The sequence below is a fragment of the Podarcis muralis genome, chromosome 1 (assembly GCF_964188315.1).
Source record: "Podarcis muralis chromosome 1, rPodMur119.hap1.1, whole genome shotgun sequence".
NCBI classification, from domain to species: domain Eukaryota; kingdom Metazoa; phylum Chordata; class Lepidosauria; order Squamata; family Lacertidae; genus Podarcis; species Podarcis muralis.
This window is the reverse complement of record NC_135655.1, coordinates 89,448,894-89,475,277: the sequence shown is the minus strand read 5'-3', so window position 1 is coordinate 89,475,277 and position 26,384 is coordinate 89,448,894. Positions and strand designations below refer to the sequence as shown.

The window sequence follows — 26,384 nt, the reverse complement described above, 5'->3', positions numbered from 1 at the left end:
ACAAGCATTTCTGGGGGAAAAAACTTTTCTAAAAAGTTTAAAAGCTCCAATTAAGTTAGGCCACATCTGCATTATTGTATATGAGCATTAAATTCACAATTTGTAAGCATTTGAAAGGGCAGCGAATAACGCAGGGTTCCTGTGTTGCTTTGTGCTTCTGGGTGCAAAGGAAATGATGATTTATAAAGCTTAAGTGAGTTGCACCTTCACTGAGGAAAATAAAACATAACTTGGCACTCTTAAAAGAATCCATTTAATGGTAACAAAACTGGTTAAGTACATGGTGATCTGTTCTGGATTTAAGGGTCCCTTGCATAGGATAGTCTGATATTGAAAAATCCACACATAAGTTATGCAAACGCAGCTATAACCCTCCACATTTTTTAATCACAGTGAAAGACTCCCTAACACAGAACCTAGTTTATGTAAGTACCAACGTACACAAAATCATTAGTTCTATTCATATGGCATTTGTTTGTTAATATAAACTGAGTACATCAGTTGAACAAATAACCTATACTCATGGGGGTCCACATATTTTTAGTTTAATTAGCATTTGAGACACCTTCATTTGCTTAATCACTTGAGGTCTTGTTTTCTTCATCTTTTAAAGCTGAAGCACAATAAAAAACAGACTTAGACACTGATCAGGATTGAGTGTGTTTACTTCTGTTTATGAGGAAGAGCCATCAGAAAAGAACCCCAAGGCTAATCTTCTTACAGACTGTGTAATCTTTATAATACACTAGCCATGAACTGTGCACAAGGCAGATGAATGCCATTGAGGAAAACGTGAGCATTCAGAAGTAACTACTTTTTCCTCGGAGGTGCTTCAATATAGCCCAGAAAACAGAAACAGCCATGAGGACCTGCATGTTCCTCAATACTCTCAGTAAGCTACAATGCTCTGCTACTCCTGCCAACTAAAGAGCGAGCAAAAAAGACCCATTATTTATTAGCTCATTGCCTTTTCATCCCGCTTTTCAACCAAAAACTGGCTCCCACGGTGGTCTCACAGCAATTAAATGATTAGAAGGCGATGCAGAATTCTCTCTCCTGTTGTTGAGTTTTAGCTAGATCTGGGAATGATGGAGGAGTAACTAGTTATCACTGCTAGCTAGAGGAAAGAAGATTCTGTGCTGGAGCTGATTCCAAGAACAGTGGAGGAGGAATATGATGTTAGTTTCCCTCTCCCCCATTGATAAAATTTGTTTGTTGGTTGCAGAAGGTATGCATGCAGCTGGATGACAAGGGTCAAACTAACATGCTTGTTTGTAGCACCAAACCAGCTTAAAGCACCAAAATCCCCACCAAACCAGGCAAAAGAAAAAAGTGTGTTGTGAATTGCTGAAAACCCAAAAGTTTCTGATGGTGACTTGCATGAGTACAGGGAACGAAAAAATATCCCCTGCGTTCCCTGAATTGCTGGCATCTAGTGGACCTTGTTAGTGCATACAGTATTTCCTCGATGCTGCTAAGACGGATTGTTGCATGTGAATTATTTTAGAGAACATGACCTGGGCCTCAGAGTGGGAGCAGATGTTCAGCTCCACATCCCTCATGGAAATGCACTTGGTTCTTCTGTTTAGTCAGGGAGCCAGTAACCTGGAGTGTTTCTCATGCACTAGAATGCACTAGAAAGGAGCTGTCTGTCTTAGGAGGAAATCTGTTCTCAATTAAAGGAGCTGTATTCCCAACAAGATATGGTGCCAACTGCTACCTCTCAGACTGTAAACCAGTCTACGTTATTCAGGAAGATCCCAGAGAATTTCTATCAGATTCACACATGCATCTATTCAGCTTTTACAGCGGTTTCCCAAAAACAGAATATAGGCAGGGCTAAAGAGCAGGAAAGTAACAAATTTCACTGAAACCTAAACTGTACACTCAGTAACTTTGGGAGGAATTAACACTCAGTACCTGTTTGTTGATGTTTATGTTGGACTGGGAAACCAGCAAAGGGTTGAGTTCTGCTTCCAGCCGCTTGAGTTTCAATGATGCATCCTCACCTGCTCAAATAGAGATAGGATATAAGTCAACCAAAGACTGGAATGGCGCTCTGAAAAGCTTTTGTCACTTCTGTCAATTATTAAAACCAGGATTACACTTTCCTGTAATTTATCTGTTTTTTTTAACATCGTCTGTGCAACCATACTTATGAGTATTGCATATGCACCAGCTGGAATCATCTGGAAATCCTACTGTTTTGTTAAGAACTGTGGTCTGTTGCAGATAAGCTCACGTTGGGAGGTTAGGAAGGATCACAATTCTTGTTGAACATTAAAGCATTCCAGATACTTTCCAGATACACATCAGATACTTTGCAGTATCACAGACAAGGAGACAGGTATTTTAAATGTCCCAATAATTCCCATTCTACCAGGCATTTCCTTACCAACAGGATCCGCCTTGTCGGAGGGTTGCTCCTTTGTGCCAAGAGGAGTGAAGCCAAGACCCGTTTGTTCCAAAGCTTCAGCTGACCCTCCGGCAGGAGGAAAATCAGTAGTATTGTCAATACAAGTTTCCAACAATTCCTTGTTATCCAGTAAATCAACAATCAGGGGCACACTACATGGGATATGAAAAGGAAACAAGGTTTTAGGCACAAACAATTCAAAGCAAGCTTCTGCAGCAAGGGTGGGGAACTTTAGGCCTAAGAGCCTCTTGATGCAGCCCTCAGGACAACCCACACCGTTTTTGCTCTAGGCCCTCCCTAAGTCCTTCTGCTTTGCTGGAATGACGTCCTTGAACTGAGACAATGCCTCTTACTTGCCTGGATAGAGAGATGAGTGTTCAGAAACCTCTGACTTCTGCATGGCTAGAAAAGAGAAGGGTCATATCCATTCACCTATGGCTCTGCCCCATCCACCATGCAGCTCCCCCAAAAGTTGCCAACAAGGAAATGTGGTGTTCAAGCTGAGAAAGGTTCCCTCCTTCTGCTGTGTGCTATGCAAGTACAACTGCAGGGCTCCTTAAGCTCCTAACCAGCATTAAAAATAAAACTTAAAAATCACAAAGTGTATGGACTGGTCCAGCATTTGCATGTGCTTTTAAAGATTTCTGTAAGCTACCTTGAGAGGGCTTTTTCCTCCAGGCAGAGTATAATCCTTTAAATAAATAGCATAACACCGTCCTATCTATGACTGAGGCCCTCTCAGATATTACACAATTATTTTCTAGAATGTGAACATTCTTGTAGTACCCACCTCTTCCTGTTAGGCACACCACGAACACCTAAGCAAGTGATTATTTGCATTTTTAAACAAAGCACTCCAATTTGGCAACCACTGATGTGTGCTTTTCCTGATCTGCAATGAAGCTGGCATGCTAATAATGCAGATGCTTTTTCACAGTTGCTTTTAAAAGATCTGGATACAGATGGCAATCTTATGTAATTAATGTTATCCCAAGACGTCCATACACACTGCCCAGGCTTGCGCCCTGGAGAGGTCACTTTGGTGCTGCTAACACAACAAAAACAATGTGGGAGGCAGTAGTTACGAGTTACTGCAGCCACAGTCACAGCTGTGATTCTCTGGCGGTTTGGCTTCGCACCCAGAGGTGCGCTCCACTGTCTTTCAAGATAGACTGATGCCAACAACAACAATTCTAAGAAGCAATAGAATGGAAGTGTTCTGTTCACTCTGTTCATCCTCCTTACAATCTTTAGTATACAGAACTTCTCTTTTACTCTTCATGTCACAATAATTATTATGGTAAAACCTTTCACTTCCATTTTCCTGCAGCACTCTTCCCAAATACACACGATAAAACACCACCCTTGCTATAATACCCTCCCCAACCTAGACTGGGAAAACTGCAACCTTTGATTACATTTCATGATGATCATCTCATGAAGTTACCATGTATCAAAGAAAAACCACCTTCGTTGACTCTATTTGGCTGTTCAATTTCTTCTTATGACAAACACCTAAGGAGAGCAAGGGAAGGCTCAAATCTCTACCCCCTGGTGTGGGGAACCTTTGGCTCTTCAGATGTTCCTGAACTCCCAGCTCCCACCACCTGTGGTCATTGGTCATGCTTGCAGTTCAGCAATGTCTGGAGGGCCAAAGGTTCCCTACCATCTGTCTCTATGCCCTCTGGTGCATGAGGGCAAACTTTTAAAGCAGGGAGATCCTGTACTCATGGCTCAGAACTTTGATTATCCAGGGTTCTAAATCTTATGGGAAACCCAATAGTACAGAAGGTTCCTGTTTCAGAAGCTCATTCTCCAACCTGCAGAAGGTGGGACAAGAAAAAGGACGTGGTTATGCACTGGAAGGGGTGGGCATCCCTGCCATCTTAACTTTTATTTTTAATGGTTGCTTGACCCAGTTTACCTGAGCATGTTGCAGTGCAGCAGCAAATGTCAGATCCACTCACCTGCTGTAGATCATTATGCATAATTCATCTGTATGCCCCACCCACCCAATTTCTCCACTTTTTTTATAGCACAGAGACTATACATGGAATACAATCTGTGGGCAATGGCCTTCAATAAATCAGTAATTGCTGGTATACAAACTAAAGCTGATAAAAAGCACTCCCACCACTTGGGACATCCAGAAGCAAATGCAACTTGTGAACCTGATCTCTAAGAGACTGGAACATTATCCAGAGCAGCTTATTCTCATACTTCCAGACCCTCTAAGTAACAGTACTGCTATCATGTCTGGTTTAAGTTTGGTTGCCCCCATCCACTTTAGTTCTGATACTAATCACTATTTTCAGAAACACCACTGCTCTGGAATCAAAACATGTACACAAAAGATGCAGCCAAGTGTCATCAGAATATTGATGACATCCCAACCCAAATCTCTAGTGCAATTCTCACCAAAGCTTTGTGCAAGTCTGGGGTGGATAACTTGCAGATCTCAGCCACATTTTATGTAGGTGGGGAGTGGGGAGGGAGGAGACCCAGAGGGTGGAATGGGAAAGAAGCTATCTTCTGTGATGAAGAGAACTGCTGCTCTCCCATAGAAAACAATCTAAGAAGTTAGGCAGCTTTATTGATTTCACTGGTTCTCAACTTCATTTCATTTGTTGATTTTCACAAAATGAAGATTAATACATTACCTTGTAGTGTTGTGGTTCCCAAACTATAGTGCACTCTCCCCGCAAGAGAATGCACAGTATAGTTAACAGGGAGGAGAACATCCTGCAGCCGGCAAAGTTACACAAAGTGCTATGCTAACTATAATGGTGTGTGTGAGAGAGGGAACTTCTGACCACAATATCTGCTTCTCATCATGTCCACCATGGCTGGCTGATATTAGGAAATAAAACGAGGTGTGATCTTTCTAGTACATTTCTAATACCATGATTGAATTAGTGCCCCAATCCACACATACAAAGAGGTATGCGCCAAAGAGGTGGCTGCTGGTGGGTTTTAAGACTTGGGAGGTACAGTACGTTTAGAATGCACCCTACTTAACAAATGTTAAGAAAGTATTCTGTGCTGTGTGCACAGGCTTCCATTCAGGATGGGGAAATGATGTGTTGTAGCCTCTAAGGTTCCTATGTTTCACAATGTCTCCTTCTTCCAATCATAATGATGAGCAGTTTGCAAGTGTGTACACAGCCACATCTCTTAAACTGGCCTGGGCAGAAGGCAGGCAAAAGCATCAAGTGATTGCAGTGGGCCCATATTGAGATCCAGAAGATTTTGGTTCAGCTCAGCCCCCTTCCTGGAATGTACCATTTAGGGATTGTCTGTGGGCTTCCATAAATAGAGATCCCCCTAACAAAATGGAAGAGGGAGCTCCACACAGGCAGTGTAACACTGAGAGCAGAGGGTAGCAGGATTTGGGAGAGGGACACATTTTTCTAATCCAACCCTGCCCTGTGCTCAGGGCAGCACGAGCCTCTTTTTAAGTCTTTTGATACCTCTAGGGGCTGGCAAAAAGTGAGGCTAGTAACTGACTTGGCTTAGATGCCATGGACTCCTTTTAATGTTTATTTATCTTTAAGCAAATAACCACAAACGAAGTGCAGTTTGATAAAGCTGGTTATTTTTCAACTTTTGTTTTTAAGCTTTGTTATTGTTTAACTCCAGGCTTCTCTAATCCATAGCCATCATTGCTATGCATCACCTGACATTTCAATGGAGTGACTACAAATAAACCCTCTACAACCCTTCTAGGTGGTTTAACAATGCATCTATGCAGTGTAAAGAAGAGCTGTGCCAACATCTGTGCCCTCCTATTTTTTCTTCCCTTGCAAAAGAGGCTTCTGTTTTCTTTAGAATTTTGATGGTGCAGGATTGAACTTAGTTTATTGTTGCAAGTTGGCTTTAGTTTTCTGTGTTCTTCTTTACAGTAAACATTTTTCCAGTGTTCTGCAGCCTCCTAGATGCCTGTGCCTTCAAATTAGAAAAAGCTCTAAGGGATGAATTATGTAATGTCATGGACTTCAAACTGACATGTGGAAAGCTGGGAAGGCTGCAGAGCAATTTTTCTTCCAAAGAAGATAAGGGAGGAATGAAGGAGATGTAAATGGCTCATGATTCTCAGCCCCTGAGATTGCAGGGAGGCACTTCTTTGTTTTTGCTGTTACTGCATTGTTGAACTAGCATTTTTGAAGCAGAAGAAAACTGGTCACATGTAGCTACATCATACAACCTGAACTGGTCACACCAATAAGGATACTGGCAAGCTGACATGCTTTTCCAGGAAACACAATTGAACAGGTTTTTGCATTCAAGCAAAACATCTCAGAAAGACACTCTCAGACAACCTACTTAGAGGTCCTTCAGGTTTCCTTAAAAGCTTTTTATTTTTAATATCAAAAGTATAATTCTATTTAATATCCAGTTAAGCACATTATTAAAAGTGCAGAAGAACTAAAAAGGAGCAGCCTTCACCTGCCAGTTGCCATCTCCTCTATTTTTAAAAAATATAAAACAGTTAAAAGATCATGTCAAGCACAATTAAACCGCTCATGGTAGCTTACTTGAAACGCTTTGAGAACAAAATATAGTTTCTATGGTTAGAATATGCAGCTTTGTTACAACCAAGGAAGCTATTTAAACCTTTCTTCCAGTAAGAAAAAACTTAAGGTATTTTCTCTTAAGTGGAAAGAGAAATACCTAGAAAGCTATTCCTTCATATTCAGGTGTTTCAGCACATAGGTTAATTATTTTTAAAAGATGTCTTCTCCTGTCCTTCAAAGTTCCAGGGTGTCACAGGGAACAATCAAGGCTTCCTAAAGGTTAAAAGTCCTACAGGTCAGTCACAGAGGTTTGGACACCAGAACCAAAAGCCTGTCTGTACATTCCTGCATTCTTCACATTGCGGTCACGGACAAAGTCACGGTAGTGGTGTCTATCCACTGAGTGGGCCGAGGGTGGGGACCACGCGTTCCATGCACTTCCACCACGTTGACAGCAGTCACCAGCATCATGGGGCCTGGATTGGTTTGGGGAATGGGATGAGGCACAGTTAGTATCTAGACACAAATGAGGAGAGAGAATGGAAGGAGCAAGAGGTAGCTGAGGAAGTGGCAGACTAGCAAGAACAAACTTGTTTAGCAGCGAGCACAACGCGTGGTTTAATGAAATGAAACTGTGGACTGTCAAGTCAAACCCTCCACCGCTGCTACGACGTCATGCTGGTTTCAGGGTGACCAATGCAACAGTTAATTTGAATACTCCCCCACTTTTTCATATGGCATCTACTCCATACAGAAAATGAAATTAGAAATGAATGCAGATACCTATCCAGCCCACTGGCTTATCATGGCTTACTATAATATGAATGGCTATAGATTTGCCTAAATGTGCAGGCTTAACACTATATTCCTTCTTTAAGCAAAATACCTGATAGGCACAGCAGCGTTAAAGGATTTAAATGACACTGTTAATCATTTAGGACAAACATACTATTCTTAACAGGAGAACTACTTTGACGTATCAGAAAATAGTTTTTGAGTCTGAAGCAAAGAAGAATGATGAAGAAGCTCACCATAAACACTGTGGCCCAGTTCGCATGACTAGTTTTTGAACAAGTCAACTTCAAACCATGGATTATGAAGTTTGCGTGTGTAACTAATTGCTGTATTGTTTGTTTTAAACCAGGACCTCTGGTTCATATGCAATGGTAAACAGCAAAGATAACACAGCAGAAGTCCTTATCCTTGTTGCACAAGTGAGGGGAGGGGGGAAATGCAGAAGCCTGACGCTCTGAGCTCAGGAAGGCTTATCCAAATAATGCTTAAACCATGGTTTAACATGGCATGCGAACATGGCCAGGGAAAAACAAGAGTATTTCATGCACATGTTATTCAGAATTAACTGATCTGGATCCTGCTTGCTTGGCATGGTTTCTGCCATTTTTTCTGTGCCCAAATTTCATTTTAGGAAATTGCAAAATCAATCTTCTTAGATATGCGCAATTTTCAACATTAACGCAGACACAGTGTGTTAATGAATGAAGCTGTCCTGGACTTGCCCAGTTCTGATTAGTGCATGGTCTTGGAAAACCATCTTGTTATGACAGAAAATCTTTAGCGCTTCAGAAAGAGGAAGGGCTAGTTTTTTCTCCTCCGTTCTACTGCTAATTAATGCCTATGAGCATAGCTGGAGTTGTTCCATATTGAAGATATCTTGGACGCTTGGTTCCTTAATATTACACATCAAGGAAGTTTGCTTTTTAGCTGGATTCAGAATCACATTCTTTTATGTTCTGAATTCCAAATTTCCTAATAATAAGTATTTTAAAATTAACTGCATTAATGCATCTATAGATCTGAACTTCTACACCTACCTATTGGCATAACCACTGATTTTAAAATGGAATGAAGCACTTCCCAAAAGCTTAGTGTGTTCAAAGAAAACTTAGGAAGGCCCATTTTGGATGACAGCAAAAGATAACTATAATGCCTGTGGGGGTTTTGACCAGGAAACTGCCTAAGAATGCAGGAGATTAGTAAAAACCTTTGCTTGGCTTCCTGTCTCCCACACTTACTCCTACTAAATTTGATCAGAACACTTGATTGAATTGAGTGTTGCTGCCAAAGCCAGCTAAGGAAGGCAACTCAACAAGACTTTTAGAATTCTTAAATCCTTCAATCTAATAATTAGTAACAGTCATAACTATTATTTTCAACAGTACCATGCCACTTTTGGTGCTACTGTATACACGAGGGAAGTTTTCTCAGGGGTTTTTTCTTAGCTAGTTTGAGTATCTGATAGTCTTTGGCTGGTTTCTGGAGTGTGTGGGTGTACGCATGTATATGTGTGTGCTGAATATTTAACCATATTCAAAGCTTGTGCCCTAAAGCCTGTAGTTCTACTGACAGTACAACAACTATCCAATGAAGACTGGGGGAAAGCCTATCAGTATGGTTGTGAGACCGCTACTGATCAACTTTTCCATTTTGGAAAATACAGTATGACAGTTCTGTCTGTTGTAATGTTCCACTAAAATCGCATCACTATGCAATCAAGCAGCATCGCAGGAAGAATATGCACATCAGAGTAAAGGAGATTTGAAAAGCATGCAAGATACCAAGCCTATTGCAAAGAAGCCTTCTTTAGAAGCAATTTCAAATCAACTCCTGTTTCTTATGTTGAGGATCTGGTTCATTGCCGTATGAATTTAAACACCACCTTTATTTTATGAACAGCTCATCATAATGGCTGTCAGCAATAAATTTCAGGGTTCCAGAGTTTGTGGAAGTCTTTGCATGTACAGCTACACAAGGCCCTACAGGTGTTCACACTGTTAGCCTAGACCAGGGGTCTGCAACCCGCGGCTCCGGAGCCGCATGTGGCTCTTTTACACCTTTGCCGCGGCTCCGGGGCAGATACTAGTGAGGGGAGGAGGCGCATTGTGCGCCCCGACACTCCCCACTGTGGCGGGTGCTGTACTTGCTGTGACGTCGCATGGGGGCGGTGCGTGCGTTAGTCATGCACCGTCCCAACGTCACCTTCCCGCCCGCTGTCTGATCGCGGCTCCGGAGATATATTTGTTTTAAATGTCGCAATGGTTTTGTGGCTCCCAGTTGTTGTTTTTCTTCGGAAACGGCTCCAAGTGGCTCTTTTTGTCTTAAAGGTTGCAGACCCCTGGCCTAGACTAATGTCTATTAGCCTAATGGAGGGTAGGAGTGGAACTTGGAACACCTGGGCAGGTCTGCTCAAGATGGCCCTATTCTTTGTTCTCATGGGAGCTGGTAATCCCTGAAGATGAATCACCAGCACCTGACATCCTAGCCCCACATCTGCTCTGTTCCACTATCAAGGCAGCAACAAACATGTTTAACATTGAATGTGAATTTGAGAAGACACAGGCTGCTCATTCGCCCCTTAAACACAGAGCAAGATTTCAATAGTGCCTTATGATCAGGAATTAACCTTGACAATCCTGTGAAACCTAAGTGCAAACCTAACTTTGGAGTTTACACTGAATATCCTTGTCTTCACAATCAATAGATTAGGAACCTCCACAATAAAAAATGTGAACTCATAGTAAACTCTCTGAATGGTGTTGCATTGCTTATCCTTTTGAGTGGCACTGTCAGCACTGCAGCTCAAATTACGTCTAAAAATGTCATAATGAAACACAGCCACGTTTCCATACATGCAAAGAACCATTCCTTTAAAAATGTTCAGATCCTTTACCAAATTAAGAAGTTCAATGCACCACAGTTCTAACAATTTTGAGCTTAAATAAAAATTCTCTAAAGAAGGCTGATGAAGTGAAAGGAGCAAGACCAAAGCCAAGCTGTGGGACCAGACCAATTAAAAGGGATAAGAGGTTGATGCAGAAAAGCCCCATAGGCAGCATCGAGACATTCAGGTCGCTCTCCTCCAAGCAGAGACACACATTCCATCAATGCATCCAGCTTAATCTCATTCCAAACTTCAGACTGAACGCAACACACTTGACTGACCATACAGCTCCAAACAATTCTTTACTGCTTCCCCTTCCCCTGACCCCTGAGAATAGCAGCACAACCTGTTAAAATGCATACATACATGCCGAGTTCATGTATAACATTAAATCATAGTTAGAAACAAACACCTGTTTAATGTGAACAAGCAGCATACTGGGGCAGGATTCTCATGAGTGTCCATTTTACTCCTCTCCCACTGCTGCTGTTCCACCATTAAACAAAACCAGATGTTGGCTTAGTGCTGTGCAAGAACCATCACTGGTGGCTTACTATGAGGAGTAAGCCAAAAATGAGCATTTAATATTTGCATTAAACTAATGTTTTAACATCATCTGTGAACTGGGCCGTACCATGCAGAATAACAAAAATGTAGGCTGCTTGATGAATATTTAATTTTGAAATGGAAGAATGCAGATTTCCCCACAAAATCCCAAGGTGATGTAGGATCTACTCAATATACTGCCCATATCACATACTGGGCTACTGCTGAAGCAAACTTACACCTGAAGTTCTGAACACATGGTCCATGTTTTCCTCCAAGCGCCCAGAGCCAGTATAGGCACACAGGGCGAGGATAAACAGACAGGTTGTGTGACAAGTTTTATCGAACATGCACGTCTGCTACAGTTAAAAAGTTCTCCTTGTGCCACTAAGGTCTGGAATAGACCACTGCAACACGTGGATGGAAAAGCTATAATATCCAGGGGTTGATGGAACAGGAACTATGGTGAAAAACAACCCTTTCTTATCTATTAAGGTTTCTGTAGCTCGTAACAGCTACCGTACTTCCAAAATGGTCCTTTTTTACATAGCAGTGGTATAGGAGTGTGTAGCCCATATGTATATCTAGGGCAACCAACTGTACCTGCTATAATTAATTCCTTCTTTTACACAGCTATTAAAAGTGCAGGCACTCTGCTGTCTTTTGTATCTGACCGCCCTATTGACTCATATATGCCTATTTTACAGCAGGCTCTTGTGGTGGGAAGCCAAATTGGCAATTTCTCTCAGTGGAAGAGATGTGTATACACTATATGTGATTATACACACTTTGAAATTTTAATTAATATTAATGAAGGGAACTACATGTAGCAATAGCCTTATTTGAAGTTACCACACACTTACTTTTCTTCGCAATTGTACTGGGTATAAAAAAGGGAAAACCTCTCGAGTAATATGATGCTGGACTGCAACTCCCACCATCCCTGATCACTGACTGTAACACTTTGGGGTAATGGGATTTGGAGTTTAACATCATCTGGAGGTCCACAGCTCCCCACCCATTTTAGAAGGAGAATGGGAGCAAATTGAAGTTTTCCAAATTCTGCAATTCACAGCACAATCACTGCTGTGCACATTTCTAAATACACCATTTATATTCTTAGAAGCAGCAACTCCTTGATAAATCGCTAGAAGGCTGTTAAAGCATAGTCAGAGCTGTTTGGAGCTGGAGTCTAAAGACCACACACAAGAATGTTACCAAAAAGCATGTGCACAGCAGTTATACTGAGCTTATGCAAGACAGGCCATCATACCAATAAGGCAAAACAGAATTTAAAAAATAAAGTATCACCACCTTACAATCACCACCAGTGGGAAGGAAGAAACTGACAGAGCAACCAAGAGCTCAAGAGAAAAACCTCCAATTTCAGACACTGGATAAATCAAGGGCAAGAGAAAAGAGAAAGCACCTTTTGATTATGTTTTTGATCATAGCTCAGAACAGCTTCAAGATATAAAGCCAAAGTCAAGAGCATTTTTAAGTCAACAGATACAATTAGCTAAGTTTGCATAAAAGACAAATACATCTGAACAATTAGGACCACAAATTAGCGATACTTGCTGTATCACTGTTATAACCACTTCGAAGTATGTTTCATTACAATTAAATAGCATACAAATTAAATGAGATCAAATAAATAAGTTGTACAAAAGCAAAACAAATCAGATTATGATCACATGTCAAAGGTTCACTGCATGGATGGAACAGCCTAAGATAAATTTTAAGTCTACTGCATTGTAATCCTGCAGTTTTTCAAAGTGTCTGAGAGAATTAAAAGTTTTTCTCCAAGATTAAATTGTCCCCTTTGAAGCAAAAAGTATTTTTGAGCCAGAATGGGGCTGAAAGCTAAGTAAAAGGGTCTTATCTTGATGGATAGCCAGAGCCTGGACCATCAGGAAAAGGAATTTAAATTAAATATAAGCTCTTATTTGCAACCTTTTCCATTTTCTTGAGTGAACCCCTCCTGGTCACTGCAAAAAACAAACCAAAAACCAAAAACCTGCAGCTGTGAAGCTTGATGGTTTTATAAATTTTTTTGAAGAAAAGCCTGCAGTAATGAAAAGTATGGCTTTTCTCATCTGGCCAGAACTTAGAGCACAATCCTGGTTGAAGGACAAGTCATTCAACTCACTTCACTGCGGGAGCACATAATGAGGGTGCACAATAGCAAGGTGCTACCCAGCAACACTGGGACTGCAAATTATGAATTGACAAAGTATCCAAATTAGGCTGAAAAGAACAATCTATGACCCCCACAACAATATATTCTTCTTAGAAGACACAAATATGAACAATATCAGTTGCAGGAAAGGTATGTGAAATGACCAATAACTCATCATTTCCAAATCAGAGCAAAGTGAGACCAGAGTGACGCACCATTTCTTGTCTTGCTGGCTGGTCCCGGGACTCCGTGGGAGATTTTCTATTTCAACTAAGACTGGCCCAGAAGGAACTGCTGTAACTGAGGGTAGGGCGGGCATTGCACTCCAGTTCTTGAAAGACAAAATACAAAGCAAAAATGTAGTTTTGCCTTCATTGGGTTTTTTTAAGCCTTGAAAATGAGAACACAAGGTTTTCTACTTTGGTTTGTAAATTTTCATATTAGCTTAACATTTATGGCCAAGAGAACCAAATGATCCAACTTTCCATTTACTACAGGTTCTAAATTCTGAGGTCAAGGCAACTGCATTTGAGATTAGTTTACTTTTGACGCAAAGACTTCAGCTTAGACAAACTTACTTGCTGTGATCCATTATTTTGGCTGAAAACATTATTTGGAAGGCTGAAATGGGAAAAAAACACACAATAGTTTAAAGTTAATTTATCAAAGATCAAACTGTTAGGATTTTAAGGCTTATCTGGGTCTGCCAGCTCCAAGTAGGATCAGCAACAGGGACATTAATAAATAAATAAAACTGAGGCCAAACCAGCATTTTCTGTATTTACATTTGTATGCATCACTTGACTCCAAAGCAGCCCTTACTTTGACTGTTTTACACTAAGATCTCACACATATGCTGGACTTTTTCCTAAGCCATCATAATCCATATGAAGTTCTGGTAGGCAGAACTTATCAAGGCAAATCTTATCAATCTGCATGAACAGGGGTAGGAGTGCAATAAATCAAAGCCAAATTTTCAACGATGGTAAGAGTGAAATACTGAGCCCTGATGCCTGGAACCAAAACACATTAATTTATCTTATCTGTGTATGTTTCCAGTTCCATCAAGGCACGGTTGTTGTGGTTTCCACATGAAGCTAACTTGCACAGATCTGTTAAGTCAAACACCACACCATAAAAAGCAGGTATGAAAGAGCACTTCTTTCAACAACAGCAAAAAATTCACTGCTGATCTAATAACTTTCACTGCTGATCTAATAACTTTCAGTGAAACGACATGCATCTTTTAAAATCAATTTTAATCAGCAATGTTAATTAGCATGCATAGTCAAACATAGAATTGATTAGCTCTAGGGTGAACATACCATGATATCCTAATACCACCATTAAAAATTAGTAGAGGGAAGATGGCAGACTCCCATGAGGCTACCTACCTCTTTCACTAACTAAGAAAAGGAGTAAAAAAATAAGTACAGTGAAGCCAAAATTGTGTATAGTCAGAACAAGCCCAGTGTGACCATGCCTACATTTCCAAAGCCAGCACACCAAACAGGCTTTGCGTACTGGGCACTGGGAGGTTGTGGACTCCTGGGAAATCTTGCAGGGTTATCCCAAGGTCTTGTGAGATCTCCAGAGTCTGTGCAAGACCTTCCCAGAGCCTGGTAAGCAAGGCAGAGCTTACAAAGCTCTTTCCATGGCAGGAAAATGTGGCATGGAAAGAGCTTTTAAGCTTTCTGCCTTGCATGAGTTTTACTGTTTAATTTGAATGGTGTCTAATTCATGAAAAAATACGTAAGCAACAGGAAAGGGGCTTTTAACATATTATCAGAGAATATTCCTGATAATCCTATAGAGATGACCAAGACATATTCATGGAATAAATCTTTACTGTGGAAGCCTAATGCCGACAGGTCCTCTTACCTAGTTTCTTCAGATTTATGAGTGTTTCCTGTAATAAAACAAAAAAAATTGTCCAATATATCAATTACACAATATCAAAAAGCTTGCATTATTTTTTTCCAAAGATACTTGTGCAAAGTGTTAGGGACACACTTTAAAACAGACTAAAACGTAGAATGTGCGGGGAAATAGGTATATACTATTTGTAGGGTTACCTATCATGCAGCTTTACCACCTTTCACAGACACTTCCACTAAATACTAGGGCCTTGCATCCAGTCCAGACAAATCCAAGATTCCAAATGGATTCTGGCAGATCCATGATTTGTCTAGACTGGGTTGAAGCAGCCCCAAGCACCCTAGGTTCACCTGGAGTGGTCTGGGGTTGCCAAAAGGGGAGAGGGTGTTCAGGCAGCAACAGGTGGGGGAGAGAAGATGATGCAGGTAAGAGTCCCCTTGTCATCAAACACATGGTTCATTAGGGTTTCAAATGCTGAATAAACATTAGAACTATGAAAGGCCCCAAGTCCAGCTCATAGCCCAGATTGAGCATGATCAGGATCAGCAATTGGGCCCTGAGCCGAACTGCGGGTGCCTGGCACAGCCCTAGTAAATACAATGGATAAGTCGGAAGACAGGGAAGGAAAGTCCAGGCAATTGCCCCATTATCAATATTGTATGCTGTTTGTAGAACGGGCAAGGATCCAAAGACCCTGGCTCTAGGAACTCAAGGGGGTGGATTTGATATTCCGAAACATCAGGCTCTACACTCGTGCCACAATAGTTATTAAGCACCTTTTAGTTTCAAAAACAGTTTAAGCTACAGCATGGGGGTCAGGTATTCTGTTAGTTAGTGTAAGACAAAGTAGTAATTTGGATCAAGTCGAGTGGCACCGCCTACCAATGAGTCAAGCTACCTCTCATTTGTAGCGTTCTCCTTGAGTATCGCTTGCTAGGCCTTCTTTCAAAAGATGCCGATCGTCTGGCTTTGTTGGTCTTTGTTGTCTGGTACTCTGTTTTCCCACTAGATTGAAGAGGAAAGAACAAGAGAAAACATTCATATTTGAAAAGCTGATGTAAGCGACAGCGCCCAATTATCCCTGCTCTTCTAAACGCTTAGTTCTCATGTGCTTTTGTTTTATTTAAAGCCAGTCATATACATACTATTAGTTTCTATAATCATATTAAACAGACATGATCCTTACCAGATGATATAGTATAAAATCCAAGAACAAAACAGAGACAAGGAAAAATGGAATGAAACAAGAAACGTGAATAGGATGAAAACCATAGTCCATGTGCACTCAGCTGATAATTACTGCAACTGTATATATTTTGTGCCAAAAATATCAGTTTCACCACAAAAATCTACATCTTTAGAAGCTAAACTTTACCCCCACTTTCATTAAATCATCTCTACACTTTGTGTGCGAGTCAGCCAAAAGACGTGGTGGAGAAAACTCAAGGATTCACTAGTACCTACTAGAGCAGTTTTGTAGAATGGGAGTGCTCTTTGACATAGCCCTTTTCAATACAGTTTCAACTGGTGAGCCAGCTATAACTACTGGAGAAGAGAAATGGCCACAGTTCCACATCCAATGGTTACAACCATCTTAGATCACTGTGTAATGTGTTCCACACTGTGCTTCCTTTGAAAAGCATTTGGGAACTTAATTGGTTCAAAATGAGCAGCTGAACTGCTGACAGGAGCCCAATCATCAGATCTGAAGACACCAATATTACATTGACTCCCCTGACTACCAATCTGTTCATGGGCTCAGTTTAATGTTTTTTAATGCTTTATCCCCTAAATGGGGGAGGGAAAGTAGGGAAGGAAGTATACTCGAGCTGAGTAACTACAGATCCATTTCCTCCAATAAATAAGCATATGCAAAAACAGTTCAGGCTTCTTTCTCTAATCACGAGATCTAGAAATTCAGTCTTTTCTGGATTTGGCCAAGGTAAAAGTTAGGCTTTGGTATTTCGCAGAACACAGCAGCAGAAAGGCTTAACACGCGGCAGATTTTCCATGCCTAGACTATTTTGACTGAGCTAAGTGCCTCTTTCAATCCTTTCCCTTTATGCCAATAGGAATCTAGAGTAGTGACTACTACAAACAAAACCACGGACCAGCTTTCTTTCCTGTGCCTTATCTGAGAAAAAGTCAGGGAAGAAGGTATTGAACAAAAGAGACTGCTGACCTGTATCTGAACCTTGATCCCAGCCGAATGAAGCTTGACCGACTGGAACCTTTTTGGACGGGTCCACGGAGGCGGAAGAAGGCATGATGCTCGACTGCACATTTCCACAAATGTTTGCAGGCCTTTGGGTGATCCAGCCTAAAGACAAAAGTGTGCTCCTGCTCCTTGCCCTTAGGGGGGGAAAAGGACCACCACAGGAGCATTTAGAAAACTACTATGAATGCTACCTTCAGATTATCGCAGCTACAGTCACGAATTGCAGGCATTCATAGAACCCATAACTCAAAGGTAAGTTCAACCAAGAATGTTATAAAATACTGAAGAGAACAATGGGCTCTCAGTATTTTATAGCATTACTGATATAACAAGTTCTTCCTGTTTCCTTGACACAGAATAAGCCAGAGAGATAAAATATAAATAGCATAGGATCAGTTTATCTTTTTTGTTATTATGACAGAAAAAAGCATTACAATTATAAAACATGTTATACAGCGCTAGTCACTTAAAGGGCAAACTGCACAACTTCTTTAAAAATGCCAAGCCACAACTGAAGACATGTGACCTTGCTGAGCGATATGTTGCCTTCTTGACATAGGAGCTGCTATACTTTGTGCTGACTGTGGATTTGGAGTGGGGAGGAGAATAATGGTTTTCAACAACTTGAGTAGCCTGACAAGAAGAAGACAAACAGAATGCAAAAGATTGCATTTCTATTTTCCAAGTGGTTTGTTCAAGATAGTTGACATTTATTTATTAAAACCATTTTTTACTTCTTTTTAAAGAAGGCTTGGAGTACCAGTGTTTACAATCTGCCTTCCCCTAGGCTGATTTTCTAGTTTCTTCACCAAATCAATCAACACACACTAATTAGGCACTTAAAATCCAACATATTTTTACTTGGAAGTAATACAAAGTCAGCCAAATTTCTCCATACTTAACATAAACAAAGAACGGTAGTGCTGCTTCTGTAGCAATATGCCTTATCAAATGCAAAGAGGAAGAAACCTCACATTACTATTGGTAGAAACTTAAAGATCACTCTTGAAATCCAGTGTATTATTAGTGATTAGAATACTGAACCCTAGCCTGGGAGAAGTAGCCAGGTTAAAATCCCCATTCAGCCATGATGCTCTCACTGAGTGATTGATCTTAGGCTAGTAACTTTCAGCCTATATCTCATTGGACTATTATGAGGATAAAGTTGGAGGGGGTGGCAGATGAACAAACGAGTGCTGGCTTGAGTAACTTGGTGGAAGAATGGAATACAAGAATACTAATACTGTATGTGGAGGAGATCAAGTAACACTGTGTTACTTCAAGAAGATGAACAATGCCTGTTGGTGTTAAAATGATATTATGTTTCAACAATTAGGTAAATGTTTCAACTATCTGTAATAGTTATTCATTATTCATTCTTGGGTAGAAAAATAAATTTTAAGGACAGTCTCTTTAGAATATGACAGGTCACTATTCACTTTCAAACAATAACTTTCACTAAGTGCCTATTACAATAATAGGAAAAATGTTTACGTTATCACCCACAACCATCCTTAATTTATTTTGGCTACGATACTTATGCTTAAACTAACTCACAACAATAGAAGCAAGATGAACAAAGACTTCCTTCTACCTGTTCATCATCTTCAACCACCACTAGTGTTAATTTATTCTTTCTGAAGTCCAACCTAGTGATCTTTGGCCTGCAATGGGAAAAAGTTAAAATGTAAAAGATGTATGTACTTTACTGCAATTGCACCACAATTCATACAGCACCTAGTAAAAACATATTTTACAAAAACCTATGTAACGGCAAGAACACCAGCTATTATCTTGTGCTATAAATTAATATTTAAAAATTACAAGTTTAACCATGGGGTGCTTTAACACAAATGTCAATGTTAAATGAGTTTTTTAAAGGGAAATTCTAATTGAATTTTCTGATTTTGAATGTTTATGCTTGATTCATGTAGACCAGTTTCTTAGTTCCTTCCAGTGAATGAGAAGTATACACTCATCCTACTGAATAAATGTCCCATACCCAGACATATCTGCACTCTCAGGAAAAACCACTTTTTTTACATAAAAACACGCAGCCTAACACAGACATTAATTTCTCAAAGCCCAAACTAAATAGCTGTACAGCCATTTTCAAGAATCATTCCACCCATTCACAATACACCTAGAGCTCTGTTATGGCAAATCACAGAGAATGCCAACATAGAACCGTGCTTGCTTACAAGACTTACAAATTCTAGCCTAGGGCTAGGCTGCAGACTCTAAAATAATTTATTTTATAAATTATTCTGCTTACCAGAAGAACAATCCAATCTTAGTTTCTCCTTCAAACACAAGAACTCCTGTGGGTGTTAGTCCGAGGCTATAATCATTTCCATCTCTTGCCTAAGAGGGATACAAATTAGATTAGAATATTCCTACAGATGTGACTTTATGCTGGTACAAGTTACTTTAATTATACTTTCATTCACTGTTAAGATACTGCAGCAAAATTAAAGGCCTTAGTCACAGATGTTATTAACAAGCCCCTTACCAAGCATTTATTCTATTATCATTTTTTGTTTTATTAAATATTTTATCTTTGGATATTATTTTCACTGCTTATAAGGACATTGTCTGCTGCTCTGAGGATTTGATCAAGCCAAGCTGACAGATATGAATTCTAGAAACATACATAGTTACATAGAACATTTCACTTATATTAATCTACACTGAAAGCTACATTTATGCTTTATCATTTGTGGTTTCTTGAGAATTACTTAACATTAGGCTGCAAACCTGGTCCTAAGTCAAACAATATTAAATCTCAGTTTATTTTCAGCACTCATCTCTCAAGACTTCCACGATTTATATTTATTCCGAATATGTTTAACATTATGATTAAGAATTTCAGAGCAATTCATTTCTTAGCTACAAAATACACTGGGATAATAAATTCACTGTGTCTGGTCTAGAGATCCATTCTTGGACTTTGACGTGGGAGACCAGGGTTAAAGTCCCCACCCAGCCATGCAGCCCACCTTTGGTAAGCTCACAGATGTGGTTGTTGTTATAGCAGCTGGGTATATAAGCAGTAGCTTCAGATCATAGCCATTTCTGGCAGATGCACAGCAAGATATGTATTAACTAAATTGTCCTCCATAACTTGTATAGGTAAGCAGACTAGGCTATTATAAGAAGCAGATCCCACTCATTGCTACAAAGACTGCAAGTTTAGGTATTTTTATGTTTATAGAAGTACTAAAAATAACGTTCCCAAAAGCACAGCCTACAACCATAAACTTACCTTGACTATATGCATGTCTACTCCATACATTTCCAGCCATTTTGCTTTGTTCAAATAATTTGTTTCTGCCTGAGCTGGTGTTTGCCCCCTGAAATGATTTATATTACACAAAAATCACATGAAGTTAAAAATAACATGCCTTGATAAAAAAGTGAGGTTACAGAAAGAATACAAAAAAGGGGAACTTGATATATGTAGAGCAAGCCAAATAGTGCTCATCTCGACTCGGTTTTAATAATGGCCAACTTGAGTTTTGTTTTGAAATCAAGGGGCTAAGAAAATACTGAACTGCTAAATTAAGCTGTGGAAGCTTACAGAGCTGTATTGATAACATCAAGAAGTGCTAAGGTTGTAGACTGCATAAAATGCATACCCTATTGTCTAGATGATGCTATCTGGTCTTAGATGTGTCTTGTAGCTTGCTGTGATTGCTTCAGAAAATGAAGGCAGCTTTTGGACTATGTTCTAGTTTGTCTCAACAGAAATACAACACCAACACTCAGGAAGGTATTCATAGGAATTTAAAGTCCCCTTTCACTCAGCAAAAGAAAGCAATGCATACAATGGTATGTGTTGGATGGATGTGGCAATTTACCATCTGAGATTTTTTACCTGTATTCCTTCCACTTCTCAAAAATGGCCAGTTCCATGTCTTCAGTTTGCTCGGGCACAAACCTGAACTCTGAAACTATATCAGGGATGTGTTCAGCAGGGTCGTAGTCACCAAGTTCAGCTGGAAATAGAAGAATACTTCAAGAAAATTCTAGCCAAAGCAAATTTGGAAATGGCAAAATCCGAAGTGCCTACAATGACTCATTTCATTGACACACTGAACATTTATTCAAAGATAATTAAAACTTCATTTAAATATTTACAGTTTAATAGGAAATCAGTATTTTGATCTTAGTACAGGTATGTTAAAACTGAATCTTAAATCAGCTTTGGAAGAACTACAGACACAAACCAAAACTTATATGGAAGAGCATTTTCATTTACTGCTGAAACTGTATGTTGGCGGGGGAACTAGCATTGTTATTTAACTTCTTTCATTCCTCTTTTTTTAAGATACTCAGACTTGCAGATGCTTAGTGAGATCACTTTCTTTTTTTACCATCACAAACATGAATTTTTTAATGCAGTCTTTTAAAATGTAAAAAGAAGCAGCTGGAAATGTAAGAAGAAGCGCTGAATAATATAACATGTTTGTTAAATTTTGTGCTATGTAAATATTTTAATAGATTTCTTGGGTCTTGAACACAACTGAGCTTATTGAATAAATATTTTAAGCTGCATTTTCATGAGTCTTTCAATTTGAAGTTAAGGAAGTTTCTAAATCCATAATTTACTTGATGCTTGCTTGCTTGCTTCCAAAGCTAGGTTAACCTCCAGCTAATTTAAATAGGATCTACTCAGCATTCTACTGAGTACTGGGCACTGTCATCAAAGCCTGGAATCGAACATTTACTGTCATGCAAATTTGTAAACAGAATCTATGCCAAAATGGGATCAAGGCATGAATTCTTTAAGGCTTTGCTGCAGCCCTCTTCACAGAGTTGGATCTCTGCATCCCACCACTACAGAAACATGAATACCAACACTTCATTGTTGAATGCAAAATTACTATCTTCTGGGGAATTGATTCAAAAGTGTCTTCTCTTATTACACGGATATATGAGTTGCCTACCCATACCATCAAACCCAGTATCTTCCAACACTATCTTACCAGTGTTACTTGAGTTCTTATCTGTCAACTGAACACTACTATCTATAGATTGTTAGTAGGGAAAAAAAATCAAGAGTTGGGTTTTACCATCCCAACAAACAGCAAATTTATGACTTCCTCTGAAAGATTGTCAGAATACATCGCAAAGTCTGTCCCCCTCTCCTATCTAAGCAATACAGAAAATCACATTTTTTGTGTGTTCCTCGTTGCCTCATACATTAAAAAAATGATCAACATTAATTTATAAATATTTTCACATATATAACCTTTTGTACCAAGGCTGTGGGGTCATGTGGTCAGCATGACTAAAACACTTCTGGCACAAAAGAACACCCTGACGAGTGCCAGAGTGCATGGAAATGCCGTTTACCTTCCTACCACAACAGTATCTATTTATCTACTTGCACTGGTATGCTTTAGAACTGATGGGTTGGTAGAAGCTAGGACACAGCAACAGGAGCTCACCACCGTTGTGTGGATTTGAACTGCTGACCTTCCGATCAGCAAGCCCAAGAGGCTCAGTGGTTTAGACCACAGTGGCACCTGCTCCTTTTGTGTGGGGAAGTACCATTTTGCGACATACTGTTTTACCTGGCAGGCATATATAATACTTTCTAAGATTCTAAAGTCCCACAGGAAATATAGATGACTTTAAAAACTACATTTGATACAAGACTAACAGCCACTGATCACTGATTAGGAACTTATGAGTATCTACTTCCAACACAGTTATCTACAATCAGAACTATGAGAATCACAGAAAATTCCTTTTGCTCTGCAGTAACGATCTTGCAATAATGATTCTAGACACACTTACTTAGAGGTTTCATTGAATGAATGTAGTTGGACTTATTTCTATATAAAAGGGTTTTAAAGTCCTCAAATAGGCAAAGGCTGTGCGACTACAACCCATTGTAATGCAATTACTCTTAAAAATGAAATCAGGATTTTGTTGACATAAAGGTGTGCGTGTGCGCACACACAGAGAGAGAGAGAGAGAGAGAGAGAGAGAGAGAGAGAGAGAGAGAATCATGCAAGGTAATGCAGAAAACACAATTTCTGTTGCAAACTATCCCTAATAAACACTTCCAAGCTGACATCTCTTTCAGTAAGTACAAATGTAGAGGTCAAAGTGCAGAATTCTGAGCTTGCTTTGCCAAAATAACCAACAAATCTCAATATGAGGTTCACAGTGTTTTTCTGAATGGAACCAAAGCTCTGAGGCATCTATGGAAAAATAATTATTTCACTTAAGCAAGTTAATTCTTCTCACGCCTGCCCTCCTTTTTCCTACACAAGGACTATAAGGTAGTCCACACCCCAGGATTCCACTCATACTTCCCACTCGTGCTAGATTGTACAGTAGCAAGAAAAAGCTAAGATCTTAGTGATAAGCCTCACATGACTGAGCCCTATCAGCTGTTATAATCCTCTGGCTACAAAATATATCCCTAAAGTTTAAAAGCAACAATGCCCAGAAATAGCACAAGTACAGTAATTTATCTGAATCCCTGGCAATTAATGTGACCAGCAGTTTACATAAGGTTTGCTATCTGCAAAGGAAACCTTGTCTTATTCGAATCAGTCCTGCACCTCAAGCAATACACCCACACAAAGGCAGTTCCCTTAAGGCAGCTCACCTTGTAACATGTAAGCTGACAACTGCACAGCTGTTTCAAATGGACACTCCAACCTGTAATGAAGAAGAAAAAAAAAAAGAACGTCAAGCAAATTTCAACGGCAGTATGAGGAAATGATTATGGGTCAACGATTTGGAAGGGGAAGATGTAGTGAACCGTTTCAGCGAACTTGACATATTACTCAGAAATATACTTAAAGCCCATGTTCCTATAACACTTGGATTTTCAGAAATGTACGCTTTACATTAAAGGAGCAAATAAGCTTGCCTAAGTCAGCCTAGATCCTACAAATATATGGATTGGGGAATCATTAATATATTCTTCAATTACGCCACACCAAATCTGTCCCAAAAAGTCTGCATTTGAATTAAAGGAACCATTAATAATTGACATCACATAGGTTACGCACCACATACAGCAGCACATCCCCATTCTCAACATACCACCTCCCTCCTCTTTTGTACATCCTTGCAGAAACCTGACCATAGTCTTTAGGCCAGTGGTTCTCAAACTTATTTCTCCGGGCCACACCCTTTGAGAACCACTGCTTTAGGTGGTAAAAAATTATGAAGATTTCTAAGATGCAATTGTGGAATTTTAAATACTAAATCTGAGGAAAGAATCTAAACAAATGGCTAATTATAACTACCAGAGTCCATTAATGTTCACTGCTACAAAGCATGGTAAGTAGCTACTAATACTTTCAGCACCTTGGAGATGCACATGTTCTATATTTGTATCCTAAATTTCCTGCACATATTTGATAAGAGACAAGCCCCCTTTATTTAGCGTAATTATCAACAGTACTTACTTGCCACTCAAAATGTCCTGTTTTAGCTGAAGAACAAATAAATATCTATTTCAGGGGGAAAGAGCAAGAAACATCAATGAGTTCAGCACTGGAGAAGAGCAGCAAATATCAGCAGCTAGACTTAATTATGAGATAACGCACTGTGGTCTCTCACTTCAAGTATGGAAACATGGAGCAGTATATTTCATCGCAAGAGAATGAAATTCTAATTAAAGAATATCCAATTTGTAGTTTCTGTTTTCTCTGATTTCCTAGTGGATGGATTTCCCAAACATGTCTAAAAATATTTCTATCAAAGTTCAGTGTTTCCTCAAAACTACGCTTCATTCATGATTTTGTAAAGATTATCAGGACCCAATTTACAGCAAAGGCCAGAGCAGAAGGACTGGGTATAAGGATTACTCACAGCAGAAAGGAAAACGCCCAGCACCAAAGAACTACCGGTTCCCTGAAGTGTTGGGAACTCCTATTCAATGTACTGTGGGAATGGAACACCTTGAAACTGTGACAATGTATGTGAGATTCTGCCCAAATGCCTTCCCTGCAATTTTATCATTCAGGGACATTACAGTATTGAGATACAACCAGGTGGATTGGAATTTTGATTCATCTATGAATGGAAAAAAAGAGAGACCGCCAACAATCATATTCAGATTGGTATGACAGATACAGCACAAAAAGCAAATGTACTGCAAACAAGCAAGCAATCCTTGTTTTGCACAGGACGCTATGTTCTCGACCCTTGCACGCATTGGAGGGGCCCACGTAAAATGTTCCACCCCTCCCCTCCCCTCCCCACCCTTTTAGTGATGTTTAAGGGTCACTTCCAGGTTTGGTGCTGTGCATGTGTGTGTGATAGACGCACATAAATTGGTCATTGCCTGTACTGGATTTGAGATCTCCAGTTTGTATCACTGCATACAACGTACCTGGTGAGCTCTTCACGTAGGTTGTTTGGCTCGGAAGAGTAAAACTTTACACGAAGATGTAGACAGTATGGTGGACCAACTACAAAAGTGAATATATTAGGTTTCTGACAGCAAGGATATTATTTTGTAAATATATTCACTAATCAGAATTCAAAGGGGGTGGGAATCCCTTCTGTAATACTCACTAGCAAAAAAAGAGAATGCTAAACAAACAGTAGTAGTAGTTTTATATACCAGAAGCCAACTCAGTCTCATTACATTAAGTTGATTTGTCTTGCCAAGAAGAACAGACAAATCTAGGTTAATCCCAATATTACAAGGCTCTATTCCATGAACTGAGGAATCCATCAATCTCAGCTTTGTACCCCAATCAAATCCTTATAAACTCTGCCCAGGCAGTCTTAAGTTTTGGGGAGTACCTCCTGTTGTTAGTTTGTGTCATAGGAAGATAGCTAGCTAAACATTTTATTGCAGCAGACTCCACACCTCATTTCCTTCCAATGAGAGAAATTCTAAACCAGGAATATGATGTTACTCATGCACCTCCTCAACACCCACTGATTCAGGTCACCTGTAATACCAG

General features: G+C 39.8%; 1 protein-coding gene and 1 long non-coding RNA gene across 6 annotated transcripts in view; both read right to left on the bottom strand.

The window, feature by feature from the left end:
- Positions 1 to 26,384, bottom strand: part of EPB41L5 (erythrocyte membrane protein band 4.1 like 5) — an 83,465-nt gene that overhangs the window by 41,192 nt on the left and 15,889 nt on the right. For 3 of the 5 annotated variants that reach the window (XM_028742844.2, XM_028742846.2, XM_077934652.1), the window contains exons 5-18: positions 25,802 to 25,880; positions 24,873 to 24,917; positions 24,062 to 24,114; positions 21,311 to 21,431; positions 20,699 to 20,786; positions 19,709 to 19,797; positions 19,028 to 19,097; positions 17,398 to 17,567; positions 16,114 to 16,220; positions 15,219 to 15,246; positions 13,916 to 13,958; positions 13,553 to 13,668; positions 2,396 to 2,568; positions 1,921 to 2,009 (exon numbers count right to left, since the gene is read on the bottom strand). In XM_028742844.2, coding sequence (XP_028598677.2) covers positions 1,921 to 2,009; positions 2,396 to 2,568; positions 13,553 to 13,668; positions 13,916 to 13,958; positions 15,219 to 15,246; positions 16,114 to 16,220; positions 17,398 to 17,567; positions 19,028 to 19,097; positions 19,709 to 19,797; positions 20,699 to 20,786; positions 21,311 to 21,431; positions 24,062 to 24,114; positions 24,873 to 24,917; positions 25,802 to 25,880 — 1,271 coding nt within the window. Of the gene's footprint in view, positions 1 to 1,920; positions 2,010 to 2,395; positions 2,569 to 6,739; positions 7,407 to 12,469; positions 12,549 to 13,552; positions 13,669 to 13,915; positions 13,959 to 15,218; positions 15,247 to 16,113; positions 16,221 to 17,397; positions 17,568 to 19,027; positions 19,098 to 19,708; positions 19,798 to 20,698; positions 20,787 to 21,310; positions 21,432 to 24,061; positions 24,115 to 24,872; positions 24,918 to 25,801; positions 25,881 to 26,384 lie in introns of those variants that run through there. The other 2 variants (XR_013394331.1, XM_077934655.1) reach the window with 2 other exon arrangements.
- LOC144328958 (uncharacterized) lies at positions 9,361 to 12,463 on the bottom strand. Its single transcript, XR_013394333.1, has 2 exons — positions 10,069 to 12,463; positions 9,361 to 9,727 (listed from the first exon to the last, which is right to left on the bottom strand). It is a non-coding gene; the product is annotated as an uncharacterized LOC144328958 (long non-coding RNA).